The 14,917-nt window shown below is 48.0% G+C and overlaps 2 protein-coding genes across 9 annotated transcripts in view; one reads left to right on the top strand and one right to left on the bottom strand.

Annotated features, from left to right (window-relative positions):
- The window catches only part of IRF4 (interferon regulatory factor 4), a 75,795-nt gene that overhangs the window by 7,761 nt on the left and 53,117 nt on the right, over positions 1 to 14,917 (bottom strand). The gene's annotated exons all lie outside the window — the stretch shown is intronic.
- Positions 1,242 to 9,147, top strand: LOC128323488 (uncharacterized). Of its 3 annotated transcripts, XM_053246724.1 has the most exons (5): positions 1,242 to 4,037; positions 4,761 to 4,789; positions 5,994 to 6,413; positions 6,498 to 6,728; positions 8,832 to 9,147. In XM_053246724.1, exons 3-5 carry the CDS (start codon positions 6,041 to 6,043, stop codon positions 9,017 to 9,019), a joined length of 792 nt encoding a protein of 263 aa, XP_053102699.1. In that variant the 5' UTR covers positions 1,242 to 4,037; positions 4,761 to 4,789; positions 5,994 to 6,040; the 3' UTR covers positions 9,020 to 9,147. The 3 variants fall into 3 exon arrangements, with proteins under 3 accessions (XP_053102699.1, XP_053102697.1, XP_053102698.1); XM_053246722.1 differs by having other exon boundaries at positions 5,994 to 6,728; XM_053246723.1 differs by having other exon boundaries at positions 4,761 to 6,728.

Here is a 14,917-nt window from a genome sequence, read left to right on the forward strand (position 1 = left end):
TACTTGCCCCCCCCAACTACCTATGTTCCTCCCCCACTCCCCTCCACCCTACATACTGGGTGAATACCCTGTTTCCCCAAAAGTAAGCCCTACCCCGAAAGTAAGACCTAGCAGTAATTTCTGATGTACCGCTAATTGCCCTAGTGCATTTTTGGGGCTAAAATTAATATAAGACACTGTCTTATTTTCGGGGAAACACGGTATGTATGTATAATTGAACATATTGTATTCTATGTATATCGTGCATTCTTTTGTTGCTAAGGTAAGAAGCACTGCAGCAGGCCTTTTGATTTCACTAACAATTCAACCAACCAAACCACAACAATAACTATAGCCCCCATAACAAAGTTCTCCACAATAATTGTTACAGTCTTGGGCCTAATACTTGCCTTAAAACAAGCAGTCAAAACAACCCTAATATTACACAAACATAACCAACTATACAAGTTTTCAAAACAACTTGAGTTCTTTAACATGACTGCCCACCGCAACCTACCCAAAACAACAGTCTTTATTGGACAAAATCTCTCAACTCATGTATACAATGTGTTATGAAAGCTCCCAGTGGGCTCTCTCCTGTTTTTCCCCAGTGGGAAAGCTTTCTGACCGACCATAGTGCCAAATGGAGCCCAGTTATAGTGACTACACCACCTTAAGTGGTGCAGAGGGGAAATGCTTGACTAACAAGCAGAAGATTGCCAGTTCAAATCCTCACTGGTCTGTTTCCCAGACTATAGTAAAAACCTATACAGGCACGTAACAATGATAAGGCAAGGGGAAACAGTTGTCTGGGGGCCCCACTGCCTGGAGGGGCACCCCAGAGGCACCTCATGTGACTCCCCATTGCCCCCTGCCCAGCCCCATAGCCTCTCAGCCACTTGCCCTCTTCGCCGTCTCTCCTGCTTGTCCTGCTGGCCCGCAATCGAAGCAGCAGGCAAGCTGCAAAGAGCTCCTTTTCTCCCGCCTCTCAGCTGATCGGCGGGTGGGCGGGGCTTCCACGGAGGCCTCCGTGTAGGCCGCAGTGAAGCCTGAACTCGAGTAGGGCCCAAGCCAGCCAGGAAGGAGGAGGCAGCCGGAGTGTTCTCTGCAGCAGAAGACCCCTTGCTGCCCTGCTTAACCCAGACCAGCATTTGTCAGGTAGAGTGTGAACTCCTTTTTGTGGTTACCTTGCCCGCCAAGCCCCCCCCCCCATATATAGGGATCTGCTTGCCATAGGGCTTGGATGGGGGGGGGAGGGACTGAGAAGTCTCTGAATATTTATTTTGAAACAGCTTGGAAAATTTGCTGACTTAAAAAAAACTATCTAAAAAGTCCTATAAGTGGCTTGTTTCATGGCAGAAAATTGCAAAAACTTCTGGAACAGTATTTTATTAATTTTATTTATTTATTCATTCATTCATTTATAAATGCACTTATGTTCAAGTTGTTTTGCAACCCAGAAGGTCTGAGTGAGAACTGTGAAGCATGTGTGGTGCTTTTATTTTATTTTTCTTGTGTGTGAACTGCTCCCCAATAACTGGCAGGGACTTCAGGGTAAATCTGGCCAACATGTGAATGCAGCACCTCCATTCCAGAGGAGATGTGTCTTAAAGGGCTTTAAAAGCCTCCTGTGAAAAACCTCCTGCAATCAAACTTGACTGAATTTGTTCAGAATTCTGGGAAAACAAACATAGGCTCACCCTGCATGGTTGAAAGTCTCCTTTGCTAATCTGCAGCGAGGGGCCCATTTTAATAATTCATCTTTCTAGTGTGTTCTAGGCATTAAAAGTAATACAAATGTATAGTACTCAATGTATATCACTATATATTGTGATGTGTGTGTGTGTATTCAGTGAAATGTATTTGCAGGCAGCATACTTATTTTGGAATATCAGACTTAAATCCTTGGGGGCCTGGGGTGTGCGGAGGCCCTGGACTTTGTGGGGGGGGCCCATTTTAAAATCTTGTCTCTGGGCCCACTCCAACCTTGCTACGCCCCTGAACCTATAGTGGGCATTTCGACTCCTGGCGCCCACAGAGCCCTGTAGTTTTCTTTTGGTAGAATACAGGAGGGGCTTACCATTGCCTCCTCCTGTGCAGTATGAGACGATGCCTTTCAGCACCTTCCTATATCACTGCTGCCCGATATAGTACCAGTGGAGATTCGAACCGACAACCTTCTGCTTGTTAGTCAAGCATTCCCCACTGCGCCACTTAAGGTGACTGATAAAACAATATACTGGAGAGTAATTGCAGTGCTGTTGGTGGCAGCAGCAGCCAGAGGGGCAGGAAGTGAAGGATACATACCAGCTGACAGAATGTCAGCAAGACATTAAGCAAAAGCACTTCCAACAACAACAACATGTGGTTTTAAAACAGTGGCAAAAATAATAGCTATAAGCGAGCAATAGCTAGAATGCTCCTGGTCTATCCCCTAAAAATGTAAGAGTAGCATCCTTGGGAGGATTCATCCATCCACTGTGGGGCCATGAGCTGCCGTGGTGGGTCTTTGGGGAGGCCAAATAGGTGGTCCCTTAGTCCAAGGTTCCTTTTGATGTGCAGCTGGGTGCATTCTATGCAGTGCATTTTTTTAAAAAATGTGCAGTGGAAACTAAGATGTTGTGCAGTTGGGCCTAAGGAGTTTAATAAGGACATACTGTAGGTTGTTTCCGAAGATGTAACTGGGTGGGGTAGGGCAAGATATTGAATATTGTTTGTTTTCCATTTCATAACCTTATACAAAAAGAACATTACAGCCTTCTGTTTCTCTCGCACATTCTTTGTGAGGCACCATCATTTTTCTTGCTTCCCCTCTTTCTTTGTCCTTCTCATTTCCCCCTCCTTCCCTCTCTGTCACTTTCTATTCATTTGCCTTTTCCCTTCTGTTAGCAAATGCTGAAGGAAGGGGATGCTTGTGGATAGGGGCGGGCTGCAGCCACTGCTAGTGCAGGTTTATAATAAGCCTGCATAAGTCCTCTGTAACATCTGAGTCCTCTGTAACTCATGAAAGAGTGCAAAGGCAACAGCCACACCCATTGCATGTCCCCAGCATCTGGGATTCAGCCTGTGCACCTGGAGGTTCTCTATAGCCATCCTGACTAATCGCCACAGAGGGGCCTCTCCTCCTCCATGAATGTTTCTAACCCCCTTTCAAACCCATCTAAGCCAGGGATCATCACCACACCTAGTTCCACAAGTTAATTGGCTTTCTTTTTTGTGTATTCTGAACGGAGACAGGCCTTAGTGCTAAATGTGATGTAGAGGGATTTCCTAGCTAAGGGACTTCAGCAAGTGATTAGGTGGAAAACATGTGGGGAGCAGGGAGGGCAGGACAGGGGTGACTCTCCCCTGGTGCTTTGACACTTTGAGCTGACAACCAAGACAGTGTTTGGATTCAAAGCACAACCAGCATGGCCAGTAACTGATCTTGCGATCTCACAACCAGCCACAGAATTCTGCCGTCATGGTTCCCCTTGGAGACCTGCGAGGATTCTGCAGGAGGCTCACCTGGCAGCATTCTAGATAAGCTGCAGCATCTTTGATAAGTTGGCTGTCTTTGGCTGTCAGTTTATCATCAGCTTATCATCTTAGCTGTCAGGATGCTTGGCTGCTGGTCGTGGGTGAACTGTAGGTAAGTCTCCGGCATGATGGGGAAGCAAAATCTAATGGCTGCCTGGACTTGGTTTTTAAAGATGCCCTTCCATAGTTTTACATGCCATTGCGCTCCCTATGTGAACTTTAGTGGTCACAAGTTCACCACCGGTATTCACACCACACAGCTTCTCCTTGAAATGCAGGTGGCCCTCGAAGGTCACTTGCTGGGCTGATTTCCACTGTATTTCTTAAGCTTACAGGTCCTAGACCTGTGAAACTGTAGCACCCAGGAGCTACTGGCTGGCCCCTGTGGGCCCACTTGGGGCTTTTGGGGGGGGGATCCTGCCCACCAGTTGAAGCTGACTTCAAAAGCTGCCCCCCAAACCCCCATGTTATTTCCAAGAACCTGCCTAACCTTTTCTTCTTTCATGTTCCCATAGGTCTCACCCAGAGGCAGAACCAAAGTGAGTTGCTTTTTTTCCTCTTGACTCCTCTTAATCCTTTTGGCTCTGGTGTTGCCATCTGAAGGGATGGGTGTGGAGGGGGTTGTTCAGACATAGCCCAAACCCAGGTAAAAGTGTGCCATTGAGTCGGTGTCAACTCCTGGTGACGACAGAGTCCTGTGGTTGCCTTTGGTAGAATACAAGAGGGGTTTACCATTGCCATCTCCCACGCAGTATGAGATGATGCCTTTCAGCATCTTCCTATATTGCTGCTGCCCGATATAGGTGTTTCCCATAGTCTGGGGAACATACAGGCGGGGATTCGAGTTGTCACAAATTTAAACCCTCTTATTCAAATTTAAGAAACCAAAACCGTATGTATGTTATTTTAGCTGAAGTGTCCCCCTTTTGGGGGGGGCTTTTTAAAAAGTTGAAAATCTTCTCTGGAGAGGGGTGGGAATGCTGGCTTCATATCTATAAACTACGAGAGTGGGTCTGCCCCCCCACCCTGTCAACCAGTCAATACCCAAGTGAAAACAATCTGAGCAAAATGTAGTGAGTGACTTTCAATAGCAATTACTTTCACTGCTCCCAAGTATTGAATCATCCAAAATTAGCAGGGCCTTCTAGAAGGATTATGGGTGAGGGCATGCTTGGGATGGCACAGCACCCCCTGGGATTACTGGGGAGACCCCTCAATTTCCTGTGATTCGCTACTAAGAATGTTTCTCCTTATCTCTGCAGGGATGAAGATGAAGAGGGGGCAGAGACTGGTAAGTGGATGACGAGAGTGCATGCTTCTTCTCAGGGCTCCTCAACCCCCCAGGGAGTGTCTCCTTGGAGACCTGTTTCACTTTGACAATGGAGAGAGATAGGCAGACGTCCATCTGATGGATGAATGGCAGGAGGGCAGGTTCATCCACCTCTAGCCTTTGCTGCTGGCACTTGTTGCAGCCAAAAGTGTTGGAGGAGACCAGGCAAGTCACATCTGGGTACCCTCCCTTCTAGGAGGAGATGAGGAAAGGGCTGTGGCAGCAGGCAGGCAGGTTTGGTAATTCTCCCTTGGAGGTGGTGCACTTCTGGAAAAGCCCTGCAAGAACCTTTTGCCCACACCCAGCCCCAAGACATCCTCTGGGCCTTGTTCCCCCTGCCTTGGAGAAGAGGAAGCTAAAGAATGCTGGTGTCTTGTTTCCAAAGCATCTCTTTTTTTTTACAATTACATGGGTCAAGATGGAAATGGAGGATCACCTGCAAACAAGGGCAACATTTCCTGGCCAATGAGCTCTGAGATCAGTCCAAAGAGACTCTTTCTTTCTCTGATCCCAGTTTTCTGCCCCTCGGAGCTGGGCCTGCATTCCTCAGATCATAGCTATGCTTCCTGCTTATGGTGTCCAGGCAGATTTTCAAGCCCCACCCCTACCCCCGCACATAGGTCAAAAGGCTGTAACTGGGGGTTGCTGCTTCAGCCAGAGAGCAAATGCGTTTAGTCCATGTGAAACATCAGCTCCCACTCTGTTCAAAGGAGAAGCCTCTTTCCTCACAGGTATGAGGAAAGAGGGCCCATAGTCCAGTAGTGGAACAAGTGCTTTGCATGCACAAGGTCTTGGGTTGAGTCTTCTTCATCTTCTGTTAAAGGATTTTAGCTAGCTAGGAAAAGGCTTCTGCCCAAGAGTGGCTGTCAGCCAGAATAGGGCAAAGTGAGCCAGGGGTATGACTTGGTAGAAGGCAGCTGCATTGGTATGTTCAGCAGATAGATCCTGGCCATTGCACTCCCTTCTGAAGCGTAGTTGGTGAGGGCTATCTTGCCAGTGCTATGCAATGTATTCCTCTTCATCCCTTGCTTGTTTCCTTGGGTGGACCACCTCACCCACAATCCCAGGATGCACTGGTTAACCTAGGCAGAAAGGGGAGGCAATTTCTATCAGGGCTATGGGCCATCCTCATTTCCAGATTCCTGCTTTATTTCCTCTCTTTCAGGTCATCCCAGAAATCTGACCCATGTTGCTCCATGTCCTGGGGGACCCATGTTGCACCATGTTCTGGGGGACCCTCTGGGGGAAGAGCCCAATGAGGCAAACTTGGTGCCAGGACCCCTTCCAGGACTTCATGTCCCCACTAACATTCTGGGGAAAGAGCTCAATGAGGAAACCTCAATGCTAGGATCCCTTCCAGAACCTCGCGTCCCCACAGATATTCTGGAGGAAGAGCTCAATGAGGAAACGTCGATGCCAGGATCCCTTCCAGAACCTCACGTCCCCACTGATATTCTGGAGCAAGAGCTCAATGAGGAAATGTCAGTGCCAAGATCCCTTCCAGAAGCTCGCATCCACATTGATATTCTGGAGGGAGAACTCAATGAGGCAACTTCAGTGCCAGGATCCCTTCCAGCTTCTCATGGTGAGCAGTGTGGGCAAGTGATGGCGCGTGTGGTAGTATGCCAGCATTTGCGGCTGACCACTTGTTGCTTCTTCTCTCTTGCAGATGTTCCTGAAGGCCCTGCTGCCTGTCTTTGCCCCCCTGGGTCCGGTTCATCATTATCTTCTGCTTCGCTGGAAGTTGGCTCCATCCCACCCTCCACCTCCACCTCTTCTTTCCTCCTGCATCCCTCTTCCCCTCCTCCTCCTTCCCCACATCCTCTAGAGCTGGAACTCAGCAATGTAAAAAAAACGCTGCAGAGTTTGATGGATTTGCAGTTCCATCAGCTGAATGACCGTAAGTTTCACAGAGGCAGCACCCCTTTTCCATCCTCATTGTTGTTTTACAATCTAAAACATTTTTAGTCTAAAAACAGAGATGGGCAAGCAATAGAGGAAGGAGAGGGAAGTTGAGGTGGGACAAGCGGGGGAACGATGTGTATGTATTTCAACTGCACCTCCTTAGGACCAGGGAGACCCGGGTTTGAATTCTCATCCAGCCATGAACCTCGCTGGGTGACTTTGGGCCAGTCACTTGTCCTGCAGTCTAATTTAACTTTTAGGGTTGTTAGGAGGAAAAAAAATAACCATGTATACCTCCCTGAGCTGCTTGAGGAAGAGCAGAATGTGAATATTAAATTCATGAATGCTAATAATATGAATGCTAATATCAGCCCTTTTGAGTTCAAGCTGGGCTGAAACAAGAAACCAAGGAGGATGACATACAATTGTGCTTATTAGGGATGTGCAAAAAATTTCGGGCACAGAATGATCTGTGCCCAAAACGAACAATTTCGGGTGATTCGGGGCCGAACCGAATCACCCCCGATGTCCCCTGATATTTTTCGGGCACGAGCCGAATCACCCGAATTTCGGGCATGAAAAATTCGGGTGATTCGGTTCACGGTTGATTTTTGGTGAATTTTTAAAGTTTTAGTGACTTTGGGGCAGTTCGGGGGCATAGCATGGGATCTGGGCAAAAGGAGTGGGGTGGGGTGGTAGTGCCTAATGGGTGCAGGCTACCACCCCAATTTCAGGGGGATTGGGCAAAGGGCTGATTTTTGGTAAATTTCTGAAATTTTCATGTCTTTGGGGCAGATTGGGGCATATTGGGGCAGAAAGTGGGGCCTGGGGCAGAATAGTGGGGTGGGGTGGTAGTGCCTAATGGGTGGAGGCTACCACCCCAATTTCAGGGGGTTTGGACAAAGGGCTGATTTTTTGAGAATTTTTGAAGTTTTAGTGACTTTGGGGCAGTTTGGGGGCAGAAAGTGGATCTGCCCCAAAATAGTGGGGTGGGGTGGTAGTGCCTAATGGGTGGAGGCTACCACCCCAATTTCAGGGGGATTGGGCAGAGGGCTGATTTTTTGAGAATTTTTGAAGTTTGGGTGTCTTTGGGGCAGATTGGGGGCAGAAAGTGGATCTGCCCCAAAGGAGTGGGGTGGGCTGGTAGATAGTGCCTAATGGCTGGAGGCTACCACCCATCCCCAATTTAAGAGTGATTGGGCAGTGGGGTGAATTATGGTGAATTTATTTGTATGAGGTTTGTCTTCATAAGGTGAAGTGTGCTAAAGTGATTACTTCCTCATATTATTCATAGTAAAGGAAAGTGTGAAAAAGTGAAAGTGGGGTCATGAGAGTTGTTTAATTGAAAAATAGCTCATTTGCTATGATAGAATGAGAATTCACACCTCAGAAAAAACTTCTGGGCCCCTTTTTACCCCCCCGAATCGATTCGGATTCGGATTCAGATTAAATCCGAATCCGAACCGAATCAAGGGTGATTCGGGTGACCCAGATTCGGGCACAAAACAGAACAGGGGTGATTCAGTTCGGGTCCGAGCCGAATCACCCGAAATCCCGAATTGCACACCCCTATTGCTTATCACAATCCTCCTTATAGCATCGTCAATGTACATGGGCAAAAGTTCCCAGCCACCAGGAGCATACAGTCTAAAATTTGGCTTTGGAGAGGAAGAGGAGGAAAACATAAGGGGCATTCAGTTCAAGCTGATGGAGCTGCCTCTGCTGAGGCATTAAGCCAAAAGCTGCGCAGAGGAGGTGCGTTGCATTGGAAGAATAGGAGAGAGATGTGAGCCCACATGAGTGGCAGTTCCAGACCCAAGGGTCAGCGAGGGAGAAGAAAAAGAGTAGTTTTAGAGAGCAGGAGACCTCCAGGTGGCTGAAGACAGAAGCTGGAGGAGCAAAAACCAACCTGATGGGGTGCAAGTTGGGGGAGGGGGGAGGATCAGTGCAGAGGGACAGGGTGGGGCATAGCCATGGAGGGTTTTCAAGGTAGAGATGAGAAGTCTGTGCTGGGCATGGAAAGGGACTAGAAGTCAGTGCAGGGACTGGTATTGTGGAGGACAGGCCCCTTGACCCTGTTTGTTTTCTTTCCTTCAAGGCCAAAGAGACCTCCGCATCTGCGAGGAATGTTTGCAAAACCTCAAGGCACTGAGGGGAGAGCTCCGAAGACTGCAGAGCAGACTGGCAAGTGTGGAAGCCACTATTGGGATCCTGGTTCCTCCAAGGGAGCTGGATGTTGAGGAGGAAAAAGAGGAAGACAAAAACCAGACAGTGCTTCATCCATAGGTAGCAATAAAATGCTGCATATTTATTTTAAAAATATTAAACATTTGTTTTAATAGGATAGGATGTAGAGATAAAACAGCAATAGAGCATGCATATTTACTGCTTAAAAATTAAAAAGTTGATTTAAAAGAAAATAAAGTTGTCTTACTTTGAATATTCTTTGGGCAGAGTTGGGTAAAAGTGTCTTTGGGTCAAACCCAGCCACAGAAAAGGCTCTATGGCCAGTCTTCTTGGGGCCCAGAGATGTTCTGAGAGGAACAAGAGGTAGCTCAAGATAGACTGCTCCTTGCCAGGAGGCTTATACAGAGCTTGTCTGCCCCAATATGTATAGCTAGGAGGCCCAATTTTGGCCCTGAAGAGGGATCTGCCTCTTGTGGAAGAGGATGGAGTGGTGATGCAGAAGGGGAAGCTTGATTTAGGGCAGGGCTGTACAACACCAGCCCTCCAGCTGCTGTTTGACTACAGTTCCCATCAACCCTGACTACTGGCTAGTGCAACTGGGGACTATGGGAGCTGTAACCCAACAACAGCTGGAAGGCCCAAGTGGTGCAGCCCTGGGTTAGGTGAACCACTCAGGGCTGCTGGTGGCAGGAATAATGGAAACGAGGTCAAGTGTTCCAAATGGGAAGGAGGCCAAACGTTATTCTCCAGCCCCCTTATTTTCCACCAAGAGCCAAAGCAGCGGCTGGAGGCTTGGATCCAGGCAAAGAGTCAAGCTGAGTGACTGATTTGGCCCTGGGGGAGCAGCTAGGAGGTGCCCCCCCCCATTTCCTTTGCAGGAAGAAAAGCCATGGAGGTGGCTCTTTGTAGAGCATGACACTCCCAGTAGAGAACAAAAAAGGCAACATCGATATCTGCCTCCTCCCAGGGCCTTCCGGCCCTGCTGATCTTCCAAGGAAAGAACCAAAAGAAGCAACCTCCATATCAGATCCCCTTCGAGGATGTTCCATCCCTGCTGATCTTCCAAGGAAAGAACCAAAAAGAAGAAACCTCTGCATTAGGCCCTCTCCCAGGGCCTTCCATCTCTGCTGAGACTCAGAGAAAAGGACCTAAAGAGGCAAACTCTACATCGGGTCCCCATCCAGGACATCCCATCCCTGCTATGAGCAATCTCCCAAGTATGGGCAATCCACACTTGGGGGAAAGAACTCAAAGAGACAGGAGACGACATCTATATCATGGAAGTTCTGCACCAGACTTCCACCCAGGGCAATCCATCCCTGCTGATACTTCAGGGAAAGACAATGAAGAGGCACTCTACATAGCAGGCCCCCTCCCAAATGCAGGATCAACAATGAGAATATACTTTTAGCCTCCAGGCCATTTTTCTGCAAGGGGAGAGAGAAGGAAAGCCTGAATTGGAACACCTGTCACTGCAGATGCTAGATTTGATATGACTATGAAATACGACAGCAATGCAGGAAACGCTGCATTTGAGCCTATCTTAGCTACACAGCTCAGTGACCAAATGCCTGTCCTTGACCATCTCTAAGAGCCCTTAAAGATGGTCAAGGGCAAAACATGTTTGCTCTTGATGCTCATCATGCATGCACTGGGAAGAGTCATTAGAATCAACAGAAGGTGCGTTGTGAATGGGATACATTGGGCTTAGTACTTTTTAAAAAAAATTAATTTTCATTAATTTTAAAAAATAATCATCCATAATAAACACAATTGGACTCCCCGCGCACCTCTTTTCGTGAAATAAAAACTATAAAGTTTACCTTATTATAATATTAATTAAAAAATCGGGCTTAGTACCTAGAAAAACACTTTAGCATAAGAGTGCTGTGTCCATGAATGCAGTGATCATGGGCGGAACTGGGGTGGGGCAGCCAGGGCAGGTGCCCTAGGCGCCACTGAGGGGAGGGCGCCATGCCAGTTCCTGCCACCCCCACCCTATTGCCCACCTGCGCAGCCCCAGGGCCCCTCAGCCACTTGCCATCCTACTTGCCTTCTTAACAATATCGGACCTCTGAAAAGTGTACAGTGTACTGTGCTTGATTGGCCAGCAAACTCGCCTGACCTGACCCTATAGAGAATCTATGGGGCATTGCCAAGAGGAGGATGAGAGACATGAGACCAAACAATGCAGAAGAACTGAAGGCCGCTAATGAAGCATCCTGGTCTTCCATAACACCTCAGCAGTGCCACAGGCTGATAACATCCATGCCACGCCGCATTGAGGCAGTAATTGCTGCAAAAGGGGCCCAAACCAAGTACTGAATACATGGTTTGGGCCCCTTTTGCAGCAATTACTGCCTCAATGCGGCGTGGCATGGATGCTATCAGCCTGTGGCACTGCTGAGGTGTTATGGAAGACCAGTACTGAATACATATGCATGATTATACTTTTCAGAGGTCCGATATTGTTCTATTCTACAATCCTTGTCTTCTTGGTTCCATGTAATATTCTAATTTTCCGGGATTGTGGATTTGGGGTTTTCATGAGCTGTACGCCATGATCATCACAATTATAACAAATTAAGGCTTGACTTATCTCGCTTTGCATGTAATGCGTCTGTCTCATATATCAGTTTCACCTTTTAATTTGCATTACTGAAATTAATGGACTTTTGCACGATATTCTAATTTTCCGAGTTTCACCTGTATATATATGAATGAAGAAGAGATGCATGATGGTCACAGCCTGAGGTAGGTTTTACTAGGCATTACAGAATATGAGCAGGGAACTAGCCATCATTCTTGTCTTGTCCTCAGAGAGACAGACTAAGCCTTACACAGGGATGGCAACAAAACTGGGACCAGTACTTTCAGCTTATGCACTTTATAAATAGGAATGGAAACAATTTCATTTTCAACAGTTGACTCCATTTGAGAAATTTTGACTGAGAAAGAGGATGGTAAAAGACTATTGTCCAGCCCAGGGGTTCTCAAACTGGGGGTCGGGATCCCCTAAGGGGTCCCAAACAAGTCAGGAGGGCAGGAACTTCACCCCACATGTCCAAGGTGTGGAGACGGTCAGGCATGATGGGAGGAAGACAGAGACAGAAGCCAACAACCACTTGCCCCCTCTGCCACTTACAAAACCAATGGCAGGCACACCAGTGGCGCTTCTTTGGTGAACGGGCCAGGGAAGAGTTCCCTCTCGGGAGCTCATCCAGTGAGTGGCTAAAGAAGTGCCATTGCTGTGCCTACCCTTGACTTTTTGAGCAGTAGAGGGGCTGGATGGCTGTCAGCTCCTGCCCCCCTGTTGCTTTCCCCACACCAGGGAAAAGTCAGAGCAGCGCTGGGCTTTAAGTCCTCGACAATGTGTCTTGCAGGATCTGAGTACAAAGGAGTAAGTGAGAAAGCTATGAAAATACTGATTCCCTTTGCCTGATTCCTCCTTGTGTGGATCAGAGTTTTCAGCAGATGAAAATCACTAGGAGACTGAAATTAGATTGACAGTCTCAACATGTGTGTTCCTAACAGCAATGGCGCTCTAGCCCCTGCATTGGTCTGCCATGCTTCCAGTGTGCAGGTACTCGCCCACTCTTGTGCAAGAAGGCAAATGCTTTTTGGAGCTTACCTGCCCTCTGGAAGTACTCTTCTGGACTGAAAACATGTTGCTTGACACTCAGGGACATGTTTCGGATCTACACATGGTTCGTCAGGATGTCAACCAGTCAGGAGCACAACTCCCAGTGTTCCAAGATGTCCTTGGAACATGAGCCCTGCCGCCCTTGAGGGCTGCCTCTCTTGTCTCCCCCTCTGGCCAGCTGGCCGTTCCTCCAGCTGCTGTTAGAAGCTTGCTCACACTTGCCCCCTCCCTGCTTGCTCCCTCACTTGCCCCCTCCCCACTGCTAGGTCACTTACTCATCCCCTCCCCACCTGCTCCCTGCCACTCTCTCACTCACTCGCCCCCTCCCTGCCGCTCGCTTGTTCACCCCTCCTCGGCCCTCCTCACTCACTCACTAACTTGCTCACTCACTCGCCCCCTCCCTGCCACTTGCTCACCCGCTTGCCCCTCCTTGCTCACTCACTCACTCACTCCCTGCCACTTGCTCACTTACTCATGCCCTCCCTGCCAGTTGCTCACTCACTCACCCCCTCCCTGTCGCTCTCGCTCACTCATCCCCTACCCGCTCCTCTTCCCTATCTGCATATGGAATCCCCACTGCCCAATCACCACGGTGCTTCCGCTCTGTTACCTCCGATTGGTAAAGCACTGTGTGGGCGGGGCTTAGCACGTAAGTCCTTGGCGTATTATATAGAGAGACGTTCCATCAGTGGTCAGAGACTGTGAGAAATGAGATTTCCTTATGTCTCTTCCTCTCTCTTACTCAAGGAAATTGCGGGTAGAGAGGAAGGGATGTAGGAAGATACCTTTTTCCAGTCTTTGACCACTGTTTTTACACATTTCAGGGTTAGAATAGTACACTCATAATTTCCAGCATAGTCTGAGCCTCAGGGAAGTACTGGCAACATGAGACCATCAAGAAATGAAACCTATTCAAAGTGCCCCGGTATTGGGGCTCGAGAAGAGGTGAAATAACAAGCACATGATGTTTTCCATTAGATTGGAAAGGAGTCGCACATTGCTCTCTGCTCATCTAAAATGTCACATTTTAAAATGTCACGCCTTTCCCTGCAGTTTCACTGAATCCTCACAGAACATAGAGCTGAAATGGCCAGGTAGTACAATCACCTAAGCAAAAGGACAAGGACCATTCACCTAGCAACCACCTACACCCTCTATCTAGACCATAGCATGCCAAAATCAAAGAGTAGGTGGATTACAGGAGAGTTTCTGAGCATCAGATAGCACCAAATGACTGAAGCAAAAAAAAAAAAAAAGGCAAACTTGGTCTCTAATAGGGCTGCCACAAAGTTTCATGTTGTTCAATATTTTATCGGAAAATCTCTCTCGCACCAGACCAAGTTTCTGAATGCCCCAGCCTTGGCGGGATGGGGAGAGCTCTATGTTAAAAGTAAAAATATACAAAAACCAAAACCTGGATTTTCTTTCATCCTGTTTGCACAGCAGTTCCCTTCTTCGTGCTCTAGATTCTCCATCAGCATTTATTCATTCTTTCATTCATTTATTTATAGAACATGTATCCTGCCTTTCACCATGAACAGGTTACAGTTATAAAATACATCTGGCCTGACTGCATCTGAGGGAGAGGTGAGACCTACTCTAAGGAAGGCCTACTTTATTGACTCAGCGGGGCCCAACAGCCATTTGGCCCCTTTTCTACCAGAAGTCTCTCCATCAACAGTCATTGCAACTGGCTACAGCTAGGGCCGTTGGGAGCATTTGGTTTGCCCAAAAATTGAATCAATTTCCCATGCATTCAAGTTAAACGCTCAGAAGAAGTCCTCTCATGAGGCAAGGCAAGGCAAGGCAGTTGCCTCAGGCACAGGCACAAGAAGGGGGCAGGGGCAGCAAACACTGGCCACAAACCACTACAGATGCCACACATGGGCATTCCTGCCACCCACTGCCACTGCTCTTCTTCAACCCACTGGAGCATTTTCCTTTCCTTGCCCCTCTGGAGCACAGACCTTCTTTCCTGAACTGAATATGCCCGGTTCCATTCGAGCCCTATTTGCACTTTAACCATACCGGTTTCGGGCACACCCCTAGTAGTCTAAGACCGCCCTCATGTCCTTTCTGTTCCTGAGAATACTGAGCATCCACCCAACGATGGAGCAGGGCATCACATTATCCACCTCAGGTGACAGAACACCTTTCATTGCCCCTGTGAACACCCACAAAAACCAGAATCTTTACAGGCATTCAATTCAAACATCTACAAAGAGTTGAGAGTGCTAGCAAAATACCTTTTCAGGTGTTCAGTCTAAATGAGCATTCAGTTCAAACACCTGCAAAGGCTCAAAAGTACTCACAAAGCGCTTGTCTCTGCCACAGTCACTGCTATCACTTCTCCC

This window comes from Hemicordylus capensis, chromosome 4 (assembly GCF_027244095.1).
Source record: "Hemicordylus capensis ecotype Gifberg chromosome 4, rHemCap1.1.pri, whole genome shotgun sequence".
NCBI classification, from domain to species: domain Eukaryota; kingdom Metazoa; phylum Chordata; class Lepidosauria; order Squamata; family Cordylidae; genus Hemicordylus; species Hemicordylus capensis.

Coding starts and splice junctions, on each gene's coding strand:
- LOC128323488 (XM_053246723.1), top strand. CDS start 6,041: ATGTTGCACCATGTTCTGGGGGACCCTCTGGGGGAAGAGCCCAATGAG. Junction 6,729..8,831: donor GTTCCATCAGCTGAATGACC/GTAAGTTTCACA, acceptor CTTTCCTTCAAG/GCCAAAGAGACCTCCGCATC.